This window comes from Symphodus melops (genome assembly GCF_947650265.1).
Source record: "Symphodus melops genome assembly, chromosome: 12".
Taxonomy (NCBI): domain Eukaryota; kingdom Metazoa; phylum Chordata; class Actinopteri; order Labriformes; family Labridae; genus Symphodus; species Symphodus melops.
Genome location: NC_136702.1, coordinates 15,921,096 through 15,940,916, shown reverse-complemented (window position 1 = coordinate 15,940,916; position 19,821 = coordinate 15,921,096). Strand labels below are relative to the sequence as shown.

General features: G+C 39.1%; 1 protein-coding gene across 1 annotated transcript in view; it reads right to left on the bottom strand.

Moving 5' to 3' along the window:
• gmppaa (GDP-mannose pyrophosphorylase Aa) overlaps positions 1 to 19,821 on the bottom strand; it is a 43,734-nt gene that overhangs the window by 15,112 nt on the left and 8,801 nt on the right. The window contains exons 7-10 of the mRNA XM_079358458.1: positions 17,021 to 17,155; positions 14,079 to 14,176; positions 13,956 to 14,002; positions 13,756 to 13,848 (exon numbers count right to left, since the gene is read on the bottom strand). Coding sequence (XP_079214584.1) covers positions 13,756 to 13,848; positions 13,956 to 14,002; positions 14,079 to 14,176; positions 17,021 to 17,155 — 373 coding nt within the window. The remainder of the gene's footprint in view (positions 1 to 13,755; positions 13,849 to 13,955; positions 14,003 to 14,078; positions 14,177 to 17,020; positions 17,156 to 19,821) is intronic.

Here is a 19,821-nt window from a genome sequence, read left to right as displayed (position 1 = left end):
TTTTATGCACATTAAGCATGCGAGATCTCACATAAAATCCTCTTACGCCCATAGTCAAAACCAAACAGGAAGTCCGCCATATTTTTTTTCAAGGGCAAAAATTCGCGTTTCACAGGTTAGCTATTTGAACGAACTCCTCCAAAAGCAATTATCCGATTGACACAATGAGAATGTCAGTGTGTTCTCGACATGTTGAAGATCTCTCGTTGTGCTCTGCAGGTTATTTCCTCAAAGTGCGTGGTCATACGGGCGCGTTGTTCGTCACAAACAGGAAGTAGTTTGTTATGGGCCTTAATATAGTCATACACTCACCAACCATCAGACACATGATCCCAGTTGAAAAATAAAGCTAGACATGCTGGCATAAAAAGTGGGCGTGGCTAAATGACTCAGTGGCGCCCCCTTGAAATTTTCAAAAAGGCCTCCCTATAGAGGTTTTTCTGGCCTACGTGCATGAAATTGTTTATGCTCATTGGGCATGTCAGGAGATACATAAAAGCCTCTTACACCCATGGTCAAAACCCAACAGGAAGTCCACCAAATTTTTTTTGAATGGCTGAAATTCGCGGTTTACAGGTTAGCTATCTGAACGAACTCCTCCAAAAGCGTTTATCCGATCATCGCAAACTCAATCTTAGTGTGTTCTACAGATGTTGAAGATCTCTCGTTGTGCTCTGCACGTTATTTCCTCAAAGGGTGTGGTCATACGGACGCGTTGTTCGTCACAAACAGGAAGTAGTTTGTTATGAGTCTTAATATAGGTGTAGAGTAACCAAACATCAGACACATGATCCCTGTAGAAAAATTAAACTTGTCATGTTGTTATAATAAGGGGGCGTGGCTAAATGACTCAGTGGCGCCCCCATGAAATCTTAAAAATGGCCTCCCCATAGAGGTTTCTTTGTCTTACATGCATGAGATTTTTAATGCTCATTGGGCATGTCAGGAGCTACATAAAATCCTCTTACACCCATGGTCAAAACCCAACAGGAAGTCTGCCAAATTTTTTTTGAATGGCTGAAATTCGCGGTTTACAGGTTAGCTAGCTGAATGAACTCCTCCAAAAGCGTTTATCCGATCATCGCAAACTCAATCTAATGTGTTCTAGACATGTTGAAGATCTCTCGTTGTGCTCCGCACGTTATTTCGTCAAGGGGCGTGGCCACGGCGTACCATCAAACTTTGATGTCTCGGCACACCCCATTTTTTTAACCTTCGATGACTGTAAGGCCTGCTGCTTGGCCTCGTGTCGCGGCTGCACTCCCGCGGTCACACTCTTGCGGTCGCGACACTTGCCGACATGCACGGGGTGCTTCGGTCCCTTCATCACCGCTTGCGGTTTTAATTAGGGACCGAAGCACTGACCAGTGCGAAGGACCCTATTGTTTTTCAAATGATTATTATTTTTTTTTTCTTCCGTCGCGTTGGAGCCATTTTTGACGGCTTGAACATGAATGAAAACTCATCAAAATCTCCAATGTCATCGGGTCTGGCGAAAAATTTGATAATCTCGTCATTTCATAATAAAAATGCGCACAATGACTCAGTGGCGCCCCCTTCAAATTTTCAAAAGGGCCTCCTCATTGAGGTTTTTTCATCGTACGTGCACGACAATTTTTAGGCACATTAAGCATGCGAGATCTCACATAAAATCCTCTTACGCCCATAGTCAAAACCAAACAGGAAGTCCGCCATATTTTTTTTCAATGGCGAAAATTCGCGTTTCACAGGTTACCTATTTGAACGAACTCCTCCAAAAGTGTTTATCCGATTAACACAATGAGAATGTCAGTGTGTTCTCGACATGTTGAAGATCTCTCGTTGTGCTCTGCACGTTATTTCCTCAAAGGGCGTGGTCATATGGACGCGTTGTTCGTCACAAACAGGAAGTAGTTTGTTACGGTTCTTAATATAGTTATACATTCATCAAACAAAACAGACATGATCCCAGTGGAAAAATAAAACTACACAAGTTGGTATAAAAACTGGGCGTGACTACATGACTCAGTGGCGCCCCCTTGAAATTTTCAAAAAGGCCTCCCTATTGATGTTTTTTTGTCCTACATACACACATTTTTTAATGCTAATTGGGCATGTCAGGAGCTACATAAAATCCTCTTACACCTATCGTCATAACCAAACAGGAAGTCCGCCATATTTCTTTGAATGCAAGACAAATGGCTGAAATTCCTTTTTCACAGGTTAGCTATTTGAACGAACTCCTCTAAAAGCGTTTATCCAATTATCGTAAACTCAGTGTCAGTGTATTCTAGACATGTTGAAGATCTCTCGTTGTGCTCCGCATGTTATTTCGTTTAAGGGCGTGGCCATGGTGTACCATCAAACATTGATGTCTCGGCGCACCCCTAATTTACCTTTCTGAAAGGCATCCTTATAGAGGTTTTTTTCTTTTACATGCATAACATTTTTTTTATACATTCATAATGTCAGGACCTACAAAAAATCCTCTTACACCCATAGTCAATACTAAACAGGAAGTCCGCCATATTTTTTTTTAATGCCGAAAAATTCGCGTTTCACAGGTTAGCTATTTGAACGAACTCCTCCAAAAGCAATTATCCAATTGACACAATGAGAATGTCAGTGTGTTCTCGACATGTTGAAGATGTCTCGTTGAGCTCTGCACGTTATTTCCTCAAAGGGCGTGGTCATACGGACACGTTGTTCGTCACAAAAAGGAAGTAGTTTGTTACGGGCCTTAATGTTGTCATACATTCACCAAACATCATACACATGATCCCAGTGGAAAAACAAAACTACACATGTTGGTATAATAAGTGGGCGTGGCTACATGACTCAGTGGCGCCCCCTTGAAATTTTTAAAAAGGCCTCCCCATTGAGGTTTTTTTGGCCTACATGCATGAACTTTTTTATACTAATTTGACATGTCAGGAGCTACATAAAATCCTCTCACACCCATAGTCATAACCAAACAGGAAGTCCGCCATATTTTTTTTAATGCAAGAAAAATGGCTGAAATTCCTTTTTCACAGGTTAGCTATTTGAACGAACTCCTCCAAAAGCGTTTATCCGATCATCGCAAACTCAATCTTAGTGTGTTCTACACATGTTGAAGATCTCTCGTTGTGCTCTGCACGTTAATTCCTCAAAGGGCGTGGTCATACGGACACGTTGTTCGTCACAAAAAGGAAGTAGTTTGTTACGGGCCTTAATATAGTCATACAATCACCAAACATCATACACATGATCCCAGTGGAAAAATAAAACTACACATGTTGTTATAATAAATGGGCGTGGCTACATGACTCAGTGGCGACCCCTTGAAATTTTTAAAAAGGCCTCCCCATTGAGGGTTTTTTGGCCTACATGCATGAACTTTTTTATACTAATTTGGCATGTCAGGAGCTACATAAAATCCTCTTACACCCATGGTCATAACCAAACAGGAAGTCCGCCATATTTTTTTTAATGCAAGAAAAATGGCTGAAATTCCTTTTTCACAGATTAGCTATTTGAACGAACTCCTCCAAAAGTGTTTATCTGATCATCGCAAACTCAGTGTCAGTGTATTCTAGACATGTTGAAGGTCTCTCGTTGTGCTCCGCACGTTTTTTCGTCAAAGGGCGTGGCCACGGCGTACCATCAAACTTTGATGTCTCGGCGCACTCCAATTTATTCACCTTCGATGACTGTAAGGACTGCTGCTTGGCCTCGTGTCGCGGCTGCACTCCCGCGGTCGCACTCTCGCGGTCGCGACACGCGGCGACATGCGCGGGGTGCTTCGGTCCCTTCATCACCACTTGCGGTTTTAATTTTTTTTTTTTTTTTTTTTCCCCCGCCTTTTTGGAGCCACTTTTGACGGCTTGAACGTGAATGAAAACTCATCAAAATCTCCAACGTCATCGGGTCTGGCGAAAAATTTGATATTCTCGTCATTTTGTAAAAAAAAATGCGCAAAATGACTCAGTGGCGCCCCCTTCAAATTTTCAAAAGGGCCTCCCCATTGAGGTTTTTTCATTGTACGTGCACGAAAATTTTTAGGCACATTCAGCATGCGAGATCTCACATAAAATCCTCTTACACCCATAGTCAAAACCAAACAGGAAGTCCGCCATATTTTTTTTCAATGGCGAAAATTTGCGTTTCACAGGTTAGCTATTTGACCGAACTCCTCCAAAAGCAATTATCCGATTGACACAATGAGAATGTCAGTGTGTTCTCGACATGTTGAAGATCTCTCGTTGTGCTCTGCACGTTATTTCCTCAAAGGGCGTGGTCATACGAACGCGTTGTTCGTCACAAACAGGAAGTAGTTTGTTACGGGCCTTAATATAGTCAAACATTCATCAAACATCACACACATGATCCCAGTGGAAAAATAAAGCTAGATATGCTGGCATAAAAAGTGGGCGTGGCTAAATGACTCAGTGGCGCCCCCTTGAAATTTTCAAAAAGGCCTCCCCTTTTAGGTTTTTTTGTCCTACATACACAAAATTTTTTATGCTCATTGGGCATGTCAGGACCTACATAAAATCCTCTTACACCCATCGTCAAAACCAAACAGGAAGTCCGCCATATTTTTTTGAATGCAACAAAAATGGCCGAAATTCACATTTCACAGGTTAGCTATTTGAACGAACTCCTACAACAGCGTTTATCCGATCATCGTAAACTCAGTGTCAGTGTATTCTAGACATGTTGAAGATCTCTCGTTGTGCTCCGCACGTTATTTCGTTTAAGGGCGTGGCCATGGCGTACCATCAAACATTGATGTCTCGGCACACCCATATTTTACCTTTCTGAAAGACCTCCCCATAGAGGTTTTCTTCTCTGAAATACATGACAATTTTTGTGTATGTTAATAATGTCAGGAACTACAATAAATCCTCTTGCACACATAGTCAAAACTAAACAGGAAGTCCGCCATATTTTTTTTTAATGGCGAAAATTCGCGTTTCACAGGTTACCTATTTGAACGAACTCCTCCAAAAGCAGTTGTCCGATTGACACAATGAGAATGTCAGTGTGTTCTCGACAAGTTGAAGATCTCTCGTTGTGCTCCGCACGTTATTTCGTCAAAGGGCGTGGTCATATGGACGCGTTGTTCTTCACAAACAGGAAGTAGTTTGTTATGAGTCTTAATAGTCATACATTCATCAAACATCACACACATGATCCAAGTAGAAAAATTAAACTTGTCATGTTTTTATAATAAGTGGGCGTGGCTAAATGACTCAGTGGCGCCCCCATGAAATTTTACAATTGGCCTCCCCATAGGGGTTTCCTTGTCCTACACATAGACTGTAAAAATAATGGACGGGACAAGGTCCCCTGTGAAGTGAAGCTTTTTTTTTTAGATCGCCCCCTACTGACTGGCTGCAGTATAGGTCATAAACCCCGCCTCCTCAATGATAACAGACGGGACTTGGGTCAAACTGTTAAGTTAAAATACTCGTCACATAATTTTTTTCCAGACCCAAACTCTGCTGTGATCATTAGATATTATCACCCTACATGGTGTTCAAGTGCTCATTTTTCTGTGAAGTTTGTTTTAAATAAGTTATTTGAGGTTAAAAAACGGGATTTGACGTCACACATGGCGATGATTGACAGCCGCGGATCTTGCGTAGCGCTCTTGGTAAATAAGTAGTTACGTCGTGAAGTGAAGCCGAGACTCCACGGAGCTTTTCTGTTCAGTTTTTTCGTCTTTTTTGAGCTGGTGAAAGCTGTTTTTTCTGCAGTAAACTAATGTCACGGACCTGTGGACTCTAAGGGAGCTTTGCAGTTTTTACGGTAAGTAATAAAGTTTGATTTATGTGTCATTGCTTAAAGCGCTATCGAGCGAGCTAACATATTAGCAGTCTAAGCTAGGTTAGTTATCAGGTATGATTTATCTATTTATTTTACTTTTTAATATGAGCAAACCTAAGAACTGACATGATATGTTTCTTGATATTGTTATATCGTTTTTGTGAGTGGAATTGTATTTAAAATAAAACACATGGTAATTAAAATCAGCTCATAGATGCCGTTCATTGACTGTACAGTTATGTTTCAGTAAATAAGAAATAGGTCTGGTAAGGTTTTTAAAAAAGTATCAAGGACAAAAACAAAGCTAAATACTATAAATCTGTCCTGTATCATTACTGATGTGTACATGTTTACAGTCTGTGTAAAGAGTGTGTTATACAGAGATTAACATGTCACCATGCAGCCTGATATTTATAATACTGTATAATGAGGTAGAATATTTCTCTAGATATCAGGATAAAACTAAAGTAAGATCTGATTTAACTTCTGTCTGATTTAAGAGACTGACAGACACATGAGCACAAACAATCAGCGGTGGTGTAATGTAATATTAACCGAGCATCATGCTGCTTAAATCTGTCAAATATTCAGCATGAGTTTACACACACACTACCAATCCAATAATCACAAGTTGATCATGTTGTACATTTAATGACGTTTATTAATAAATTGTGTTATAACTTGACAAAACCTGACACAGACTACAAAACAGGCTGCTTGTGATGGTGGTCAGGAGGAGACAGACAGGCTCAATAAAAGAAGGCATAAAGATCACGTTTCTCACAAAATTATATATTAATGTTTCTTATTTTGCATATATAATCATTAATGAAGATTGTATGTCTTTTAATAGGTATTTCCCTGTTTTCACCAACATATTATACATTAAACTGAGGATTTCCTTTTTCTCATGTTGTCTCTCTCTCTCTCTCTCTCTCTCTCTCTCTCTTCCAGCTCGTCCTCGGAGGATTGCAGGACCTGACCACTGCTTCTCTTAGCAGGGCGTTTGGTCTGATCTTACACTGGACAGCGGTCTGTTGTGAAACAGTGGGCCGAGTGTCGCGCCTGAGCCACAGAGGACGCAGCTCGCACGTCCTGAGCAATGTTTGACTATTCATTCAAAAGATGAACGGAAGAAAAGAGAGGCTGTTTAATACCGAGGTTTTTCTTATAAGCCACATTTTGTTTTTGTTATTTTTAGATTAATCTGCTTTAACTTTAACATACTGTGCATTCATTTGCCTCTTTCAAACCTGTATAACCCACAAAAACCTTAAATACTACATTCATCTAACTGAACAATCAAGTGAAAGAAAGTAGCTTAAAATACCACACTATGTTTTTAAGCACAACCTGTATTTGTTAAAGTTACAAGACTAGTGTTACATTTCATGTGATTGAATAAAATATAATAATGTAATTGCCTTCTCAGTCGTGTCTGTATCATACCACTCTACTGTCTTTATGTGCATGCTGTCTTTAACACTAACCTGCATTAAATGTTCAGCACTCGAGTGTTGAAGTACTTTTAAAGCTGTTTGTTTCCCAGCTGTGACTTCTGTCATTGCCCTTCAAGAACATGAGACATTCTATGTTTTTACAGCTTAAAACAGGAGAGAAAAGGTTCAAATCAATAAATACTTTATTTGATTTATAACACATAGTGTGAATGATGGTTCAGTTATAAAAGTGAGGAGGTTACTGGTTTGAATCCCTGTCTGACAGGAGTCTCTCTGTGAGGAGTTTGCATGCTCTCTTCCCTCCACAGTCCAAAGGTGTTCACCCAGAGGAGAACAAAGTAAGGGAGACCATCAGGTGAGCTGGCAGGGGTATCTGTATCAGCCATCTTTCTTCTTCCTTGTGTCTAAAATGAGGATAATAAAAAAACAATGAGATAAACATCTTAGACCAGGAAAAGAACCAGAGAAAAGGTCCATACAAACAGAAACCTTAATGAAACAGATTCATTTACCAACTCCACAGTTATGCACAGAAACACATATACTCTGTAAATGTACATAGAACTGAAGTAACTACTGACAGCAGATATAACTTTAGTACTATGTGCATCACTACTTTCAATCATATAACATATTTTCACCAGCATATGTTAGATCACTACACAGCTTATGTTGCTAACTTAGCTAAAAATAGTTTTAGTTCGTTTTTTGCCAAAAATAAAAGGTTTAATAACCCACAGAGTTAAAGAAGATATATAGATAGATAGATAGATAGATCCTGAGGGAAATTCAAGGCATCCAGTAACAATAAACAAGACATACAGGACACGAAAAAACGTTTAAATTCAATAATTAATATAAAAAGTGTGATTTTCTTAGTTTCTGAATGAACTACGTTTGGTTATTTGACATGAAATGTATGGTGGTTTTGTACTCACGTTTATGGTCGGTAGATGAATTTCTCTCCGTAAAGATTCTTAAGTTCTTGGCGTAGCTGGGCTGCGTAAGCTATCAGAGCGGTACGCAAAGTGGGCGGGGCGTGTTGCCAGGGCTCCTCCCGCCGGACCCTACTGCGCAGACTCTGGTTGCAAAATTCCAAGATGACAGCGCCCATGAGGGCCGTAAAAAAGCTTCACGAACGTAGAACGGAAACAGCTACAGTCCACACCCACTGGTCCTACATGCATGAGATTTTTTATGCTCATTGGTCATGTCAGGAGCTACATAAAATCCTCTTACACCCATGGTCAAAACCCAACAGGAAGTCCGCCATATTTTTTTTGAATGGCTGAAATTCGCGGTTTACAGGTTAGCTATCTGAACGAACTCCTCCAAAAGCGATTATCCGATCATCGCAAACTCAATCTCAGTGTGTTCTAGACATGTTGAAGATCTCTCGTTGTGCTCCGCACGTTATTTCGTCAAAGGGCGTGGCCACGGCGTACCATCAAACTTTGATGTCTCGGCGCACTCCAATTTTTTAACCTTTGATGACTGTAAGGCCTGCTGCTTGGCCTCGTGTCGCGGCTGCACTCCCGCTGTCACACTCTCACAGTCGCGACACACGCTGACATGCGCGGGGTGCTTCGGTCCCTTCATCACCGCTTGCGGTTTTAATTTTATATATAGTTAATAGTTTATAATTGTATATAATTCCACGTGTTAGTTCGTAGTTTTGATGCCTTCAGTGTGAGTCATGAAAATAAAGAAAACTCTTTGAATGAGAAGGTGTGTCCAAACTTTTGGTCTGTACTGTATGTGCATGCAGCTCTTCTCCACACTTTCACCCACACTGGGTTTTCTAGTGCCCCTCATTTGCAATTCTTCATTTGAACAAACAGAGAATAGTGCTTTTAGGCAGAAGACTAGAAAAGTACCATACAAGCTTAAGTCCATTTTCCAAAGCTTCTTAGCCCTTAAGAAAGTTTTTAAGGGATTAAATAAGAAGAGAGAAGTAGTGAGGAGTTTGTCTAGCAGGGAAGAAAATGTCTCCAATATTACTGTATATATACACATTTCAATACATCTATGACTTTCATCAATACAAAATGAGATGTGTATGCTGACTTTCTTTACATGTGAATACCTCCACAGGCGCATCCAATAACCAAACAAGGCTCTTTAAATTATAATATAAGTCACATAGGGGTTACTAAATCTTGTTTGGGGGATTATTGTATACAGAGGGGAGGGGGGACAGCGTGTATTGTAACTAATGTCTTGTGTCCTGCCTGTCTGTATACTGCTACTGGATGCCTTGAATTTCCCTCAGGATCAATAAAGTATCTATCTATCTATCTATCTATCTATCTATCTATCTAATCTAATATCCATCAGTATGTGAAGAGGTTGCGGCACAAAAACATTTTCTAAAACATAGCTTACAATTTATCACAAATGTCAATTTGTATATTTTATATTTGTAGTATTTTTCCAACAATGTTGGAATGGAACAATGACAACTTTGACTAAGCAACTACACCCTCTCAGATATTGAAAAGGAGAAAAAAAACAAATCAAATAACCACTCAGAGGCTTACATTTGTGAGTTTAGGCATTATTGTCCACAATTCTCTTCATCAACCCCAGATATTGTATATCCCTCCACAAAGTTCACAAATGGATCCCAGACCTTCTCAAAGACGTCCTCTTTCCCTTTCAGTATGTACATAATCGGTTCCAGTGGTAAAGCAGCCATCATTTGCCTTATCCAATGTACAATAGTCGGTTCGCTTGTCTCTTTCCATTTCAGTGCAATTAATCTCTTTGCTTGCAACAAACCCATGTTAATAAACAATTGTTGCCACTTTGTGTATATAATATTTTTAGGGTATAATTCCAAAATAAGGAAACCAGGATGCAGTGCAACCTCTTTCGATATGATTTCTTTTATAGTTTGTGTAACTGCTGCCCAAAAAGTTCATATCTTCCTGCATTCCCAAATACAGTGCCAGAGTGTACCTTTATATTCGTCACATTTAGTATGTATCTGGGTTATATTTCTTTAATTTTTCAGGTGCAATATATATTTGCATTAGCCACTCGTATTGCAGCAACCTTCATCTAGAATTACTGGTTTGTGAGTTTTTGCACAGACAATTGCCATTCCTCCATGGACACATCTTTTCTTAAATCATTTTTCCAAATTTTTCCATCATTTTTTGATTGAAACATTTTGCATATTTCAGATATTGCCCCTCTTTTTAAACTGTTTTTACTAATTATTTCTTCCAGTTCAGTTTTTAATGGTGGGAGTATTGTTCTGCTCCTAATTTGGAGATATTTGAAAAATTGCTTCCTTTCAATATTGAATTTATACATAAGAATATCAAAAGACATCATATAGTCAGATTCTACTAAAAATAAATCTTGAATTTTTTGGAGTCCTTTGGTTGCCCATTGTTTAAATATTCCATCTTCTCTTCCTGGTTTAAAATCCTGATTCCCCCACATCGGTGTGAACTGTGATAAGACAACAGGATCCTTCATATACCTTTTTACATCATAAAACACTTCCATAAAACCATGTTCTTTACCATTGGATTATTTGTTTTCTTAATCAAGTTAACTTCTGTATCAGAAAAAAATTACAAAGGCAAAGATGGACGCAAGGCAATGCTTTCCATTTCTGTCCACTGGGAAGCATTATTTGAATTAAAATAATATCTTATCAACCTTAATTGACATGCCCAGTAATACCACTTAATATTTGGACACTTTATGCCCCATTGTTATAGGGCAGATGAAGCAATGACAACCTAATCCTGGGTCGCTTAATTTTCTATGTAAAGCCAAGAATAAGCTTTCTAAATTTACTGAACCAATCAGCAGGAGGCAACAGAGGGAGGTTCTGATATAAATAACACTTTTGGCAGTATATTCATTTTGTAGATGCTGACCCAACCAATCAAAGACATGGGAAGAGATATTCATCTGCTCCCATTATCCGTTGTTTCTGTGGTTAGATTTTTGTAATTATTTTCAACAATCTTGCTTAATTTAGGGGAAATTTGTATCCCCAAATATATAAATTACTTTGCCGTTTTGAGATGCGATGTTACTGCAGGTGGGTTTCTACTTTCTCCTTCCTCTAACATTAATATGGCCGACTTATCCGCATATAATGAGATCCTATATTCTGTTTGGTTTACCACAATTCCTGCAAAGGTTAAGATGGAATGTACAGCTATAGCAAAAGGTTCCATAGCCAGTATGAATAACAATGGGCTTATCGGTGAACCTTGAGGGCATCCCCGCTTTACTTTTATTGGCTTAGAGACATTTTTATTTGTCAAGAGTTCAGCAGTTTCATTTAAATGCAGTAATTGTATCCACTTCCGGAACACTTCTCCATAACCAATTAGGGTCCAAATATCAAAAAGATAGATTATCAAATCGTTATGTATATAATGTTACAGGAGGCATAGTCTGATATTAATACACTGCCATATGTTGTTTTTTATATTGGATAAGAGTTCTGCCAATATTAAAAAATAATCTATTCAAGAATATGTATTAAATGTTGAATGACATGAGTAAATTATGTCATCAGGTTTTAAATGACGCCAGATATCTATTATGTTTAATTCTGTCATGAAATTAGAAAGTCTTCTGGCTTTTGGGATGAGTTTGGTCAGTCCCAGTTGATCTGTCTCGAGTTGGGTCCATAACGCAGTTCCAATCTCCCCCTATAATAGTGTGCGTTTCCTTTCCGGCCTCTACAATTCCAAGAAGTACATTTAATTTCCATTTTCTGTGTCATTCAATCACCATGTATGTTAATAACCAGTTTTTAAACAAGCCTGAGAGGGTGCAAAAACCAAAACGCCAAACACAATATTCAAATGAACAATGAACCACACGCAGAACAATTCCCCCCTTCCCAGTTACCCGGGTAACCCATTTAAATGCTTTCTATTCTACCACGTACAGATCTCTAATAAGATCCGTTTTAACTAAGATAACCAAGACATTATGCCAGGATCTGCTCCCCAGATCCGCAATGAATCCTGTAAAACTATATATGTTCTCTTGCTCCTATTATTTTATTGATGTTTACCTCCCCTTACTTTTTGAGTAGGATCCCCACACTATCAACAGCACAGTCACAGTTTCTACAATGTTGAGATTTATGATCAACAAAAGCTCCCCCAGCTACCGCATTACTCCAAACAATGTGTTCCTATCAGAAGTCCTCAGATCTTACTCTGCTGGATCCTCTCTATGAAGCTTTGGACCTCTGTTGGTGTGTTAAACCTGTGGACTTGCTCCTTGTAGGTCAGTATCAGTTTAGCCGGAGGTATGAAGCTGCATCTCAGTTGTTGCCATACCTCTTCAGACTTTTTGTTTGTAGACCTCTTGGCAATGTCCTCATAAAATCTCACCCTCTTGTTCTTGTATAAAATATCCTTTTTTGATCTTACAGCCCTGAGCACCATGTCCTTCTGCTTATAGTTGAGAAAGCACATAATTAGGAGGGTTCTAGGAGATTCCTCTGGCTTTCTTTTTGGTCCGATGCGGTGTGCTCTCTCAATAACTAAAGGCTTCTGTGACGTGTTCAGGTCAAGTACATCAAGCTTCATTAGAGCTAGCTGCGCTGGTAATCATCGGTAACTTAGTTTGCATACTTGTCTGATTGTCAGATTTTGGCCCCGATTCTCCCCTTCCGATAATCTTAAGGACGCCCCGATCATTATAAGATAATCTTATAAAATCATCCTGCCGAGTGTGGTGTGTTCAGACCGTTCTCATCTGGTCGGAAGAATGTTGGGACCGCTCCAATCTCAAATCAGGGACATTCAACATGTTGGATTGTTTTGGCCCGATCTCTCATCATCTGTGGTGTCCCCAGAGGGGAAACGAGCACAAGCCTGTTGACTGTGACGCATAGCCAATCAGAAAGCGAGGTGACGTAGTAGCGAAAACACCGGTAGCAAAACAACAATTACTCACCTCCATATCAACATGTAGCAAGTACAGTTCATGCTCCCGTTGTCTCCACTCCTTTGACCGACGCCTCTTTTTAAAATGTGTTTTTTCAGATAAAAACAGCACATCCTCTTTGTCTGTTTGTTGACTCTGGAATCATGTTTGATCGAGAGGTTTTGCGAGATTTCCCGTCTGATCGAGGGACGTTCACGAGTGAAATCGGTTCGTGTGTGGTGTGTTGATGTTGCCGTGTGACCGCACACCACACACTGTACGACCAAAACTGTAAAACCTCTGATTATTTATCGCCACATGTGTGGTCTCTAAAGTTTGGGAAATTGGTCGACAATTTTAAAATCCTGCCGTGTGAACCAGCCTTAAGATAAAAGTTTCTGTTCTTTACTTGCCGAGAGAATGTTCCTTGCTAGGATTCCAAAGCCAAGTTACAGTAGGAGGTCTCTAAGAGGATTCTCAGAAAGTTTATGTATACAGGCCAATAAAATGTAAGCAAGTTTCTTCTTATTTGGCCTACCTCATAACAGCAGTGACAAAATGCTAATTCACAAGAGCTGACCTGTAGAGTTGCACCATGGAGTATGATGGATTCTCTAACTCGTACTCCAGCGCCAATAGTCACTCCAGTGCCAATGGAGACGTTGGGGCCCAACTGTAAGAAAGTAAGAAATACTCAGGTACACCTGCATTTTACTTTTTTCACAGCCACAACAGGGTGATATTTAAATACATTGTACATAGCTATGTAAAATTGCTTACCATAGCAGTGGGGTCAATATGGGCTGTAGGATGAATATAGACATTGCCTTGAGGAATGAAACAAAGTATAAATGAATATGTTTCCAACAAAGAAATAATGTTAGAGAGGATTAATAACAGTACCACTGATTTTGGGTCCCCCAGCTTCATTTGAGGCCAGTCTTTCAGGATAGGATATGTGGTACTGGTTGAGGTACAATCGACTGGCATAAATGGCAGAACTGGGAATACATAAAAAAGGAAACTTTTTAAAGGCATAGGGCATTAGACACTCATCTGCCACTTTATTAGGTACACCTCACAAATACCAGGTTGAACCCCCTTTTGCCTTCAGAACTGCCTTATTTCTTTGTGGCATAGATTCAACAAGGTGCTTAAAACATTTCTTTAGAGATTTTAGTCAACATTGACATTAAAGCATCACACAGTTGGTGCAGATTTGTCAGCTACACATCCATTGAATGAATCTCCCGTTCCACCACATCCCAAAAGTGCTCTTTTGGATTGAGATCTGGTGACTGTTGAAGCCATTTGAGCACAGGGAACTTATTGTACTGCTATTGGATGCCCTGAATTTCCCTCGGGATCAATAAAGTATCTATCTATCTATCTATCTATCTATCTATCTATCTATCTATCTATCTAGTCATGTTCAAGAAACAAGTTTGATATATGAGCTTTGTGACATGGCGCATTATCTTGTGGAAGTAGCCATCAGAGGATGGGTACACTGTGATCATAAAGCTTTGTACATTGTCAGCAACAATGCTCATGTAGGCTGTGACATTTAAATGTTGCTAAATAAGTACACAGGGGCATTGGTTGTAAACAGTGGTTATCTGAAGGGATGTAATGAATTACTCGACTCCTGATACGATGTATGATACTGGGTTCACAATTTAATTCTTTCCCGATTTATTTTACAAAATGAGACTGAAGAAAAATTATGACTAAAAAAGATTCCTTTTAATTTTTTGTATGAAAACACCAGTGCACCTCTTAATCACTTTGGCTCTTACACTCTTTTGGGTGAGCAGGGCTACAAACCCGCTTGTTAGTATGGTTTGGTCTCCGCAATTGCTATGATAACGCTTATTACAACCGCCTCCGCTCTACAGCTGCTGACGCTCGACATATTACTAACAGGGTCAGAAATGAACTTTCTGACTCACCGGCTCAGGTGACGGGTAGATGGAAAAAATTAACGAGCCAAAAATATTATTTTAACTGCTGAAATGACAGATTAGTGTTTTTGTGTCACATACACATCTGTTACAGTACATTTAATTGAGAAAGCATTATGTTCTGTTGAATCAATTACAGATTTAAGTCACAGATTCAATAATTTTATCAGAGTAGCAAATTGAGAATTTAGAAAACATATTTGCTTGGCTTTATTTTTTAAATAGGTAGTTCCCAGACCGCCCCCTCCCCCTCAGATTTTAGTTTTCAGTCTAAAACTAAAATCTATCAGACTATTATAAATTATAACTTGACAATATAGCTTTGACAATATTAGACAATATAATCAGCCTGCTCATTATTAGACGTGTGTGTATCTCTGATTACTTCTGCTGCGTGTACGTTCAGCATGCACTTGATTTGCAGTGTTTCCAACACAGCACTGTTTCACAGAGTCTGAGTGGAGATGTTCACAGACTGAGACGACAGCGACTGTGAGAGGACCTTGCTATGTTAGCTGCAGACATGGTGAGAGTGAACAATCAAAAGTCACACCCATCCTTTGCAGGATCACGTGTTCCTGACTCGGTTGTATGGATCATGGATCAACTGTGTGCTGATGCACTTTAAGTTGAAAGGGGCGCACGTGTATTTGCGGTGAAATGTATGTTAACTCAAAACATCGTTTTTCTGACTTTATGGTAAAACATTTACCCACTCTGTGGGATAGCCCTCTGAAATGAACTTACCAAACCGAAAATCTACACGCATTTGGTGCTTGGCTGGTGTTGATTTCGGACCCGTGATTTATTTATTTTTTAAGTACTGACGTGAACCTTGACACCTTTGAATTGATTTTTAACTGCTGTACGATTTATCTTTACATCCTGAGGTATTTCAGTTATCATGACTTTCTACTGACTCAAACCAGTCTGGCCATTCTCCTCTGACCTCTGGCATTAACAAGGCATTTTCGCCCAGAGAACTGCCGCTCACTGGATAGTTTCTTTTTCAGACCATTCTCTGTAAACCCTTGAGATGGTTGTGCATGAAAATCCTAGTGGATTAGCAGTTGCTGAAATACCCAGAGCAGCCTGTCTGGTATGAACAACCATGCCTTGTTTAAAATCACTTGGTTGATTTGAATTTCAGAAGATGGTCTTGACCATATTTACATGGCTTAAAGGGATACTTCACCCATTTGCATGAAGCTTTGTATCGTTAGAAACATGGTAGTAGTGTTGAATGGTCGTTAGTCCAGCCCTCATTTTGCCCTGAGACGAGAAAAATATGTTTTTCTTTGCCTGGAAGTTTTCTCCATGTGATGCAATATGACGCTTTTTGCATCACATGAAGAAAACTTTCAAGCAAAAAAAAAACCACATTCTTCTCGTCTCAGGGCAAAATGAGGGTTGGATTCATGACCATTCAACACTGCTACCATGTTTCTAATGATACACAGCTTCATGTAAATGGGTGAAGTATCTCTTTAATGTATTGAGTTGCTCTCATGTGATAGGCTGATTAGATATTTGCAACGACAAGCAGTTGAACAGCTGTATCTAACAAAGTAGCCAGTGACTGTACCAGCTGTAGTTCACACCCTGGCTTAGAGAATTTGGAACACTCACACTATTTATTTTGGATCAAGGCAGAGAGTTATGTTTTGAAAATAACATTTTAAAATATTGATTCCTATTGGATTATTGTAAAATACCAAATTTAAAAAAATAAATAGACCAGTTAGACCAGGTGTGAAGCTTTCATCTATCTAAAGTCCAAAGTCTGTCTTTATCTGCAACATTTTACTGGTTAAAGGTTATGTTTCAAGAAATGTTTTTGGCTTTAGTTAATGTGACAGCATTCATGGCATATGTACTCACCCTGCAGATTTAATCTGGCTCCAGAAGCTAAGGGTTTTATAGACAAAGAGCTTCCCCTGTCCTGCAAGAGAAGTGAAAATGTCCTGCTCCAGCCTGATGACCTCTGCTCTGTGCCATCCATTGGTTGGCTCCTCTCTGCGAGAGACAGTTTAACACAAGCTTGGGAAACATTCTTCAATTACTGAATAAAAGTAGAAAAAAAAAAGACACAATTGTAATTCAGAAAGTACAATTAACTTCAAATTCCACTGACTTAAATGTTACTGAATCATAAAGACCAATTGCAAAAACCACAAGTACATTTTCTTTCAAGCATGTTATTATCTTCAGCAACAACCTGTTGGTAAATTACATTAAATAGTTACATCGTTGCTGTTTAATAGTCCACACCTCTTCACAAGAAAATGTTACCTCATAATGATCATCTACACTAGTCAAGTTTAAGTATCAATTAGTGTCTTTCCGAGAATTTAATTAATAATTATTGTTCAGTCTTATGTACTCTTTTCTGTTTTTTTAAAGCATTTATCTGTTCAATCACTTTTAATACTTGAAAACAATGTGAACAATTAAACATAATCCAGGATGTGATTTATATCTCTGTGTATGCAGGAAAAAGTAGCATTTTTGTTAGACTGAAATCAAAATTTTTACCAAAAGAGGGACACAGAACATTTCATACAGTCACCCAAACAAAACAATTCCCATTTAAAAAGGGATAAGAAGGTTAATCAACATGAAATGCTGCACACTAATCAATACAAGTAGGGCTGAAATCCATTAATGTAAAAATCGAGATTCTTATCTTGTGAGATTTAAAATACATAACTTCAAATAATGTTTTTGGGCTGAAGTGCTAAAGCTAGCTCTTCAACTCAGTAGAATGCCAAATGGAGAAGCAATAAATTCAACCAGCCTCACAGATAGCTGGAGTAGATCTTGAAGTACGTACTAATTAAACAATAGACTTGAATTATGAATCCTTCATCTTTCTTTAATCTAGATTTTAATCTTAATCTACAGATCCTGCTGTTTTTACACCATGTCGTCCTGGTCGCCTACTTTCAGCACAATGTAACTTTGGCAGCAGGCCTAATTTATATCGCTTAAAGTGTGTATAGCTTTACGGCACAAGTCCACACACCAGTCTTCAGCTTAAAAGAAGACAGATAATTGACATCATTTCTGACGCTATGATGAAAGAGGATGGTGACAAATGATGCTCAGAAGAAGGAAATGAGGGAGTGACTAAGCAAGAAACTGGTTTTAAGTAAATATTGGACCTTGTCAATCGAGTTGTTGTTTTGGCTCTTCACAACCCGTACAGCACAACAAAATATGTTGTGATAATCTACAATAAAAACCTCACCAAGCTTTAGTAAAGGGATTCTGAGATGTGGATCTGAACATAAACTCTCTCTCTCTATGCGGACAATTTATTATCGTTTATCTCCGACCCACTTTCTACAATCCCCCAGACAATCAAACTGCTAAATAGGTTTGGCTCTTTCTCAGGTGGAAAAATTACGTTTATAAACTTAGTTTTTTCAAAAGTTAATGCTTCCCTGTAAACAATCTAGCCTTTCAGATCCCTGACAAACATCTTCCCTTCAAGATATCCAGAAGCAGCTTTAAATATTTAGGATTGAACATAACTAATATTCACAAAATGTCCCTTGGGTCCAGGAACCAACATTAAGCTGGTGTGAACTTGAAGCCAAATCCTGCCTCTCTACCTCACTCTTGGCTATGGTCTCATCAAAACTTCCCATACGTCCATCTCAATTCAATCATCACCTGCACCCTAAGAATCTGGACTCAATTTAGATTGGCCTTCGGGCTCCAGGGTTTTTCTAATCAAACCCCAATCCATAATAATCCTCTTTTCCTAGCTCCTAGTACTGATACGGCCTTTTCTTTGTGGCAGAGGTCAAGTCTTGTCAGACTAAAGGACCTTTACTAAGATAATGTCTTTTGCAGCTTTATATAACTGTGTGATAAATATAACTTACCATACTACCACATATTTCGATACTTCCAAGTCCGTAACTTTGTCAAGGCAAACAACGCTTCCTTTCCTAATATTCCTCCTATTTCTACAATCGATACAATTTTGGACAAACCCACGAATCAAAAAGGCTTCATCTCAACAATCTATACTTTAATATCACAACTCAGAGTATCTTCTTTAGACAATATTAAAAAACGTTTGGGAGGAGGAACTTGGTACAGTTAAAGTAGACGATGTTTGGCACAAGGCTTTGTCCCGAGAGAATGACAGCACATCTTGCTCCAGACTTAATCTGATACAACTCAAAGTTGTCCATCGATACTATTTTACAAACCATAAACTCTCCAAAATGTATGAGAATATATCAGACACTTGTAACAGATGTCACATGTCCCCAGCAAACATGACGCATATGTTTTGATCCTGTCCCCGCTTACATGAATACTGGACAAACATTCTCAATCACCTCGCCACGGCTTTAGACAAATCTCTGACACCAGGCCCAGAAATAGCCATCTTTGGAGTAATACCAGCTCACCAAATAACCAGCAGGAAAATAAAGGATTGTATTTCTTTAGCATCTCTCTTAGCGCGCAGAAGAATACTATTGGAATGGAAGGCCCCACTACCCCCCCAAAGCATTACATTTGCTAAAGGACCTAATTACATTCTTAAACCTGGAGAAAATTAAGTATAATTTGAGGGGTTTGCCTGAAAAATGTGACTGTGTCTGGGGCCCTGTGATCAACTATATAACCAAATTAAAGACTCTACAGGGCAACTGAGGCCC